The 9,868-nt window shown below is 39.7% G+C and overlaps 1 protein-coding gene across 1 annotated transcript in view; it reads right to left on the bottom strand.

Annotated features, from left to right (window-relative positions):
• Ush2a (usherin) overlaps window positions 1-9,868 on the bottom strand; it is a 635,341-nt gene that overhangs the window by 78,118 nt on the left and 547,355 nt on the right. The window contains exon 60 of the mRNA XM_042681986.1: window positions 6,336-6,690. Within this exon, the coding sequence (XP_042537920.1) occupies window positions 6,336-6,690 (355 nt within the window). The remainder of the gene's footprint in view (window positions 1-6,335; window positions 6,691-9,868) is intronic.

Here is a 9,868-nt window from a genome sequence, read left to right as displayed (position 1 = left end):
TCCACTGCACCCAGTACAAGTATGTGGCGTTTTCATTTGGTGTAATATTATTAACAAACTATTTAATGTATGCACGTTTAAGCCCTCTGAGGCAAAGACAGAAAAAATTTCTTATTATAAGTCTTCTCAGTTCAAAGACAGGAAGAGAGACAGCAGAAATTTCTGCTTAGCAATATTCAGGTAAAGCGCTAACAAGACGTTTCACCTGAAAAAGTATATCGAGAGAAAAAGATTCATTTGCAAACCTTTCACATATGTATTCACAGGTGGTGGGTGTGGGTCATTGCATTTGGATTAAAAAGCAAATGTCTCTCTCTACATGAGAGGTCACTAGCTTGTGTAAGGCGAAATCTTTTCACATAATTAGAATATTCCAACAGTGGTTTCAGTAATTTAGAAATCATGGTATTGTTGTAATATTTTTTCTAGGCTTCAGGAGCTCACAATTGTTTGGCCCAATCAAATCTGGGAACACTAGAGAAGTTATCACCCATCAAGGTAATTACTTTCAAGTTGAAATAATTACTCTATCAATGTTAATGGTCTTTCAACTTCAATAAAGCACTCACCTGCCGATAATCACAGCTAACCTCTTGCTCTAATGCAATTCCCTCTCTATTTAGTAGGTTATATTATAGCCGTTACAGTGGTCACTTGTCCTGAACAGCTGCTGAATTTCACTTTGATCGCTTGTGAACCATAAAAAAATTGGTCATCTGTGTATGATTTCCCCTTCACCCATAAGCCCTTGCAGAGTGAGGGATGTGCTCTCTGGGCTGTAATAGGGTACTTCAGGGCAGCCATCTTGTCTCTGGGACTGGTCACTTCCCACTTGTGACAAGAGTAGAGTTCAATTAACTTCTGCCCTTCACTGTCACTTCTGGCTGGCTGTCTTTAAGTGGTATATATTTTTGAATTTACAGCCTGGGACTGTTCGTATGAAGACTGAGTTCATTTTGCTTTCATATTTATTTTTGACAAGGTTCCTTGGGATTTCAGGGTATCTCAATATGGATTTGGCAGAACTCAGTTAAAGGCAAGAAAATAACAATACATTTGGCTCAAAGGTTATGGAATTTCCCAATCAGACCTCTCATACTCTGGTTGTTATTTGGCATTGGCAAAGTAGAGGAATGCCAAGTTTTTGTGATTGAGAGAAGGAAAGAGAGAGAGAGAGAGAGAGAGAGAGGGAGAGGGAGAGAGAGAGAGAGAGAGAGAGAGAGAGGAGATGGAGGAGAGGATAAGCTTAATGTCTGATGAGCCAATCCTAGATATAAGGGAAGGGCAGCATCCTATGATACTATGTCAGGAAAGCATGGCCGAACATAGAGGAACATTTTCTGAGAAGAACAAACAGCTAGAGTGGCAGGTATGAGAGGCTGTGGTTGATGGGGGGAAGATAGACAATATTAAACTTTAGGGAGAAAAAAAGAACAGTTTCTTGCTGCAGGAAACATAGAAAGGGAATAGGAAAAAAAATCTAGTAGTTGGGCAATTACCTGTTCATTGCCAGTGTTGTAGGAGGAAATACTCACATTTACAAGCTCAGAATTTTGTTGTGAGGTATAGAACTCTTGAAGTGTACAAAACCAGATTTTTCTACGCATGACCAAGTAGGATTGTTGCTTTATAGAAACTGGAACTATCTACATTTGCTATGTTACTCCTGCTGTCCCAAGCAGCAGGACTTCTATGGTTTGACTTTATACTAGAAAGATAGTCTCAGAAGCAGTCCTTCTGGAGGTCGGGGTTTTCCAGAATATTTCTGGTATCTAGTAAGTAGGTCTGGACAAGAAAGGTGATGCTCCATCAGATTTTAAAAGTCACAATCTATTTAAGATGATGCATAAAGAGCAGGAATATTTTACCTTATAATAAGCCAAAATGAAAATGGGATTTGAAAGGAATTCATCAATTTTCTCACAAGCGCTCCATGATGCTGCAATTATGAAGTATCCTAGAATTTCCCCCTTATCGATTTAAGAGTGAAGAAGATCTGATATAACCAGATTTGAACACTTCTTCCCTGACATTAGGAAGGGGAGATTGGCAACGCGAATCTAGAAGGTAAAGCTTGTCTTTCTGGATTTTCTTCCTGGATTAGAAGCCAACTTTTAGTGACCCATATAATGTGCTGTTCCTCAGTACCTTATGTTTGATTTTACACCCAGAAGGAAGTACCATCTATCTATCAGGGCTCTGGGCAATTGTTTGGCTCTGGCTTTGATATTTGATAATCCTGTGGGGCAAGTAGGGGATCTACCTAGAGTGCAGACTAACAGGTAAACCACCTTTGCCTTTAAGTCCCAAGTTATTTCTGCTAGTGTAATGGCAGATGCCAATGAAAACAAGCAAACAAACTCAAATGGTGGTAGCAATATCGCCAGCCTTGCCAGGAGCGTTCCCTGTAAATACCACTATGGAAGTCTTGCATGCCAAGCAAGGCTAAATACAGTTTCTCTCCTGACACTGCACCATTCATCACAGAGCTAATTGGAAAGGGAGTTTAAGAATTAACTAAAGCTTGTTTTCAGTAGCAAACGATATGGTCTGAGTATTGATTTCTCTCTCTGTCTCTATCCCTTTCTCTCTGTCCCCCCCCCCCCCCGTCTTTCTCTTTCTCTCTCCTTAGAAGTAGGACCTACTTGGACCCAAAGGAAGATGACTTTTCATGAAGTTGGAGAGAAGCTAGTGATACATTGAAAGCCACACTCTTCCCATCTCTCCTCTCCTGCTGCCTCTGCTGCTGCTGCCACTGCTCCTGCCAACACATACGCTCCTCACCCCCATGGAGGGCCCCCATTGCCAGTTCTCCATCCACTGCCACCACCAGCAGGATTCACATCTCCACTGCACCTGTTTTATGTGGCTCCCCTAGCAACATCCACCTGTCCATAAACAACTCTGGAGGGACATTGGGACAAGGCAGTGATGACTCCACACCACAGGCAATTTACTGGTAGCCCTTGGTGTAGAAATAAGAGCCCAATGATCAGAGATGAAATGAGGGGCATTAGTGACACCTCTCACCAGTCTGTGGACTGAATTGTAATTCTGCAACTGTGTAACAGACATTGAGCCTCATTGACAGCTAATTCTGCAGAATGCTAGGCAGAGTGGTTGCTGATAGAAAGTTGACAAAGTTCCCCGGGGCAGACACTGAAAGGAAACTTTGAAGAGCTTCAGCTTGGGGAGGAATTAGAGATATAGTTAAGTAGATCTTGGCAAGAGAAACTCATAAGCAAGGAGCGTAGACTCCCCAAATGCCAAGCAGTAACAACTTGTGCCTCAGATTTGATTCCCCATCATTCTGCACAGTGGCTTTCCCATTCTCTAGCAAGTTCTCGTAGCAGACCCTAATAATAAAGGGAAGAATCAACCTATTGAACAGAGTTCTCGTTGAGTCAAGATGTGAAAAAAATCTGAATCAGTAATGCTTTGTTCTTTGCACAAACCACCCATTACTCTAGCACAGAGAAGTCATGATGTTTTTAGCAGAACGAGATGGACTCCTATAACAGGAACACTCCTCTCTGCTGCCCAGTAGCAGAGAATATTGTATACATGGAAGAACTTCCTCCATTTAGATACTTTTTTACAAGAGGGTTGAAAGTAATCTCTATAGAGGGAATGTAGGAATGTAACTCAGAGGCAATGGTTTCTTTTCTGTAAGATGTCACTGAAAGGTACAAGTCCATAAAGAGTCCTAGGGTCTGGTACCCTGGACAATGAGTTGAGTGAGCACACACTGGCTTGATTGTTTGGAGAAGATGGTATTGATTGCTTGCAAAGTTCAGATGGAATTTTTTAATGAATGCAATGAAAGTTTCTCTGGTCAAGCACTCAGATTTGGGGAAGGTATTTGGGATGCATAGGCATACATCATTAAAAAAAAATAGAGCATTTAGGATACACAGCTACAGTCATTATATTCCATGAACATTATATTAAAAACTGAACTATGTAGCTTGAGGACGGGCTGGAGAAAGATGGGGAAGGATGATGGAAGGGGTGACATTGATCAAGATGTCCTAATTAACCTGACTTCTGGAATTGAACCCTCTTTGTATGACTACTTAATAATAAATAAATAGGAAACAATAAGGCAGTTCTTAATTACCATGGCTATTTTCTTCAGCATTATAAGAAGTTGTATTAAAATGGAAGAGTGCAGCAAGACTGGCTGTCCATGGGGAAATAAATATCGGGGAAGGCCCATATGCAAGGAGTCCTTTGAAGTTCTACTTTGGGGCCATAGGCTTGCCTATTTTCCAGGGACATTTTGGGGGTAATAGTGCCTTGTAGCGCACATAAAGAAAGAGCTCAAAGATTCAGCAGGTATTTTAAATCATACGGTTTAAAACAAGCCCAGCTAAGAAAGAAGGATGTCCAGGGTATCTCTAAGGGGAGTTTCCATGGGACTAGGTGGGAAGAATACACAATTAGACTTATATTGTAAAACCTGTATTTTAGAAGACCAGAAGTTTAGATATTTCCATCCTAGCACCTTCAATCAAAGTGTTATTTAAATTAAAGATATATAGAAGGTAATAAGTTACCCCACAGATCACATGTACCACTTAAAATATCCTTCACATGTAACACAGTGCTTCTAATGGTTAAAATGAAGGATCCAGAAGATGTGATATGAAGATCCTGTTATATAAAGGCAATATGAAATAGGAAAAGCGAAGTTTTGATTCTAAAAGAAGACTGAAAATACTTTCCCTTCACTCAGACATTGCTTATTTTTTGATCAGATGAGACAATCAAATAGGATAGTAGCAAAAGATTGTCCTTTAAACTACACACTTGCAAAGATCCTTATGAGCTGGGTACTGATGGCTCATGCCTGTAAATCCTAGCTACTCAGGAGGCTGAGATCTGAGGATTATTCTGGGCAAGAATGTCCATGAGGCTCTTATCTCCAATTAGCTACCCCAAAAAAGCCAGAAATGGATCTGTGGTTCAAGTGGACACTAGACTTGAGCATGCACTCACACACATACACATACACACATACACACCAGATCCTTGTGGATTATCATTAAAATACATTTGCTCAGTATTATTCAGATATCTTTATAAACATTATGCTCTAACTTTCATGTAAATTGGGCTTTTAGACTAGAAACATAAAGATTTTTTAAATAAAATAATGATTTATGTGATCCAGTCATTTTCTTCTTATTTATGAACAACATTTAAATGCAGTGTGAAATACATCTTTATCTCTTCAGATTACAATATTTCATCTTGCCCATGAAGGCAGTTCAACACAGAGCTATTAAATTCCAAGAGTATTTCTTGCCTAACACATTCAGTGTAGGGTCTTACTCTTGTATTGTGGTTTATAACTGGTAGGTGACAGAATTTTGCATCTAAATCCCATGGTAATGGACACTACAGACTATAATCCGCTGCCTCTCTTACTTTATTCCCTATGTGCAATTCTCATCTAGATAAAACATTCTAAAAAGAATGTTCTCTGAGACAAAGACTATTACATTTCTATATCTTTTATGAGGCATCATGCTAGGCCTGGCTGAAAGAAAGCTTTCAAAAGATAAGAAAAAATTTCTCAGTAAATACTAGGTCAACTGGATGAAGTTATTTTATGCGTTGGAAGAGACCACCCAGAGAAACATCAACACATGTAACATTTATAGCACATGTAGTGGTGATGAGCCTATCTATCTATCTATCTATCTATCTATCTATCTATCTATCTATCTATCTATCTATATGCTTATCTCTATTAGCTCCTTGAAGAAGCATAAAGATTCTAATTATATCTTAATTTCATTCCTGTAAAAGAGAGGGCCATATAAAATTATTCCTCTTTAGTAGATATGGGAAATTGAAATCAGACAGAGAGACTCATATATTTTTTTGCACTATTACAACTTATCACGGTGCTAACTGTCCTACTATGTCTAACACTTAAGTCAGCATTTTATCCTTATGTCTACATTGTTTCTTCTATATTTTTTGTTGTTCATGGAGCTTGAACTCAAGGCTTTGGTGCTGTCCCTGAGCTTTTTTGCTCAAGGCTAGCACCCTAGCACTTTGAGCCACAGTGCCACTTTTGGTTTTCTGGTGGTTAACTGGAGATAAGAATCAGAGGCTTTCTTGCCTGGACTAGTTTCTAACCATGATCCTCAGATCTCAGCCTCCTGAATAGCTAGGATTATAGGTATAAGCTACCAGTGTCCAGCCCAGATTACTTTATATTGTTTAAGACCTAAAGAAAAATGACAAGTTAGATAAGAAAATGAATTTTAACCTATTAACCACATAACTTGAGTAGTGGTGATTTTTTTCTATGTTCTTACCATCACTGTGAATGCATGCATAGTCGAGCCATTAAACATTGGATCATCTGGTCTTTCCTGGTAGACCACCTGGTAGTGGGAGATAATGCCATTGGGTGCTTCTGGCTTTACCCAGTTCAGCAGAACAGAATGTGCACTGGTAACTTGAGCCCTGGGGGCTGGAAGAATTTGAGGTGGGGCTTCCAGAGTCTGTACTGATGACCACAGACTGTCCACTGAACCCCTGGAGTTTTGGGCTCTGATCCGATATTGGTAGAGTGTGAAAGGCCTTAACGTCTCTGAATCATCCATGAACTCCAGGGCTCCTTCTGACCAGACAAATAAAAGAGATTCCTCTTCCATACCAGCAGGACGCCTGGAAGGAAACCAAACAAACAGTCAGTTAACAGCTGCACACCTCAAACAAGCTTTGCAGAGAGCGAGAAAGTGATCTTTAGAAGAATTTGATATCAACTCAACTTTTCAACTGCTCCAAGAGTTCAGGATGAAGAATGACTAGCTGCAAAAATGCACCATAAGTCAAGAGAATTTCCTAAAGGAGGCTGTCAGCATTTGTGTATGCATGTATGTGTACAAATTTGGCTCATTACAAAGTACACACATGTCACAGAACACATGAAAATAGAAAAGCAAAATTAAAACCAGCAAAATAACAATTGCAATTATAGACTTCTTTCTTTTAAAAAGTACACGCATGCACACAATTAACAGACAGTTCAGCCAAATGAATGAGACTGTAAAGGGCTGGAGAGACCAGTGGGAGAAGGGTTGGACGAATGAAAAAGGGAAAGGGTCAAACACAATTAGAATACTCGATGTATGTAAGTGGTAAAGGAAGTGTGAAATGAGTCACGGAGGAAGGAACAGGCAAGATGGAGGACTCTGACCAAGATGAACTGGACTCTTAGAACGATAAAAATGTAACTCCCTTGTAAAACATTTTGAAGGGCAGAAAGAGCCAAATGTATTAAGAAATGTTCATCTGAGAAGCATAGATGAAGCATCATAAACACAGTTCTAGGTATGGTTTGCAAGTGTGTATGTGTCTGCACATGCACATGTAGGTATGTTTGGCACAGTGTACAATGATTAGAGTTTGATGTTGTTGGGGACTCTTATTCTTCTGTGGTAAGTGGATTGCAGAAGAGTTTCAATTTGTTTTAGTCTTTTATGTATCCATGCCTTTTTCTAGAATGCTCCCAAACTCATGTTGAGCTCAGTCACATGACTTCTTTTGGCTAATAGGTTAGTAGCAAATACAATGACAGCAGAGAAAGACTTCAAAGTGTTTGCAGACTGCTGCTGACCCTCTTGCTGCTGAGGATGGCCTGAAATCCATGTGTGAAAAGCCCAGTCTAGAAAACTGGAGGAGGAGTAACTACCGACCTTGTTCTGTCTTCTCTTTAGTACAATGCTATTTTGCCCTTGTTTCCAGGATGGTTGAAAAGTGTCTTAAACTCACTTCCCACATGTCACTTATTTTCTCCCTCTTTGAAGTTTTCTTTAATTAAATTATAACCCCCGACAGCCTGGAAAATATTGATTTATTCATCTCGTTCTTCTCCACTAGACATGGAACCAAAAAGGGAGGGATGCTATTTGTTGCTATTATACCTCAGCAGATCTTTATGAAGTACTTATACCCAAGCCTTTGTCTCAGGACATGGGGGTCTAGAAATGAATGCACTCTACCCGAAGTTGCTGAGAGAAACAGATAGAACTGCAGGAAAATGAATGGAAACAACACAACAGGAATTTTCTTTAGAAATATTTGAAGGACAAGGGCAAATTCCTTTCAGATGTCTCCTCCAAAACCTACTATGCAGGTAATTCAAATAGTATATTCCTTAGGAAGGCAGAGTCAAACCTCAGCAAAATAAAACAGCAGGGATCAGTTACTCAAAAGGAGTAGGGTGGGGTCAAAGGGAAAGGAGTGCACAAATGCAGAGAAAAGGGGGAGAATGTAGTCAAGAATCCAATGTCTATCCTACAGACACAAGAAGAGCGAGGGAAGGGGTGGGGAGAGGAGGGATGGGTGAGAATGTGGAAAGTGATGACATTGATCAAGACATATTGTATTTATAAAGGGCTTTGTTAAATGGCAACTCCTTTGTACAACTACTTAAATACAATACAAAATATTAGGATCAATGAATGTTCTTTAGGCATTGAATATCTAAAGCATTAAATTTTTAAGTAAGGGAGTTAGAATTATCAGGTGAAAAGATGGTCCTAAATATCTGATATCTCTTTGGCCATCCAGATATAACATCAGGGTACAGATTCAACAGAGTTTATTCCTGAGGAATTACGCTTGGTCCATCTCTGTATTCCCCACAACAGAGCAACAGAGCTCACTAAGTGTTCTGTATGTTTTCTAGTGTGTGTGTGTGTGTGTGTGTGTGTGTGTGTGTGTGTGTGTGTGTTTCAATAATGTGGCTGAAAGGTACATAATTTCATGACCCTAGGTACTTCCCTCAACTCTCATTTCTTACATCGTTTTTTGGGTAGAGATCAAGGCTGAGGATGAATGTAAGGAAGATGGACCCTCCTCTTTCAGCTCCCTGTCTAGTTGAATAAATCCATATTTTCCAGGATGTTAGGAATATTTAATTAACACACTTTTTCAGATGCTAGAAAACTCACACGTGGCCATGTCAGATGAACTAAGGCCATGAGAATTTACAGGGTGGTTAAGACCCAGTAAATATAGTGGCTGTCACACAAAAGGCAGGATACACACACACACACACACACAAACACACACACACACACACACACACACAAATCCCTTTGGCTTTGGGAGTGTGATGATTCTCAAGTTGATAAATCACTATGACCTAGTAGGAGCAATGACAAACTTCCTGCTGTAGGCTGCAGAGGCTTCATGGATAGCTCTCAGTGACCTGCAATTACAGTTCGGTAGCCCAGCTCATTACTGCCTGCTACCATGCGTGGACCAGATTCTGCGCTCCATGTAGGTTTGCAGAGTTTGGCCCTTGTACTAGTGGAGGCTAACAGGAACCAGGTGTATCATTGGGAGGGATCCACTTTAATGAGAACCCCAGGGCTCATAGCCAAGGACTGATTTTTACAGACTGTGTTTGGAAACATACCTATGAGGTTCGTGGAGGAAGCAATATTTTCTGCTTTGTCTTGCTTTCGTCTTACTATAACAATGCAACTTTTTTTTTTTTTTTTACCATATGCTAGTGCATTATCTAGTCGACATACATTTGTGGTGTTTTATAGAACTGATAGTCCTTAAAAAATTGAAAGTATGACTTAGAAAATCTACACTAGTTAAGGGATTAAGCATGATGTTAACCTCAAGTTTATTCATCAAAACAATGAAAGGATGCAACCTGGTGAAGTATCACTACCGCATGCCTAATATATGAATATCATAAAGGGCAACTAACAAAACTATGGTGTTAAAAAGAAGACAATCTATGTCAGAATGCACCTTGGACAGAAATGGTTGAGAGGACAATTTGTTCCTGATCTATTTAAGATCTGACTTTCAACTGTTC

This window comes from Dipodomys spectabilis, unplaced genomic scaffold, assembly GCF_019054845.1.
Source record: "Dipodomys spectabilis isolate Male_0828 unplaced genomic scaffold, ASM1905484v1 ptg000069l, whole genome shotgun sequence".
Taxonomy (NCBI): Eukaryota; Metazoa; Chordata; class Mammalia; order Rodentia; family Heteromyidae; genus Dipodomys; species Dipodomys spectabilis.
The sequence above is the reverse complement of the archived record's forward strand: the minus strand, read 5'-3'. Positions and strand labels throughout refer to the sequence as shown.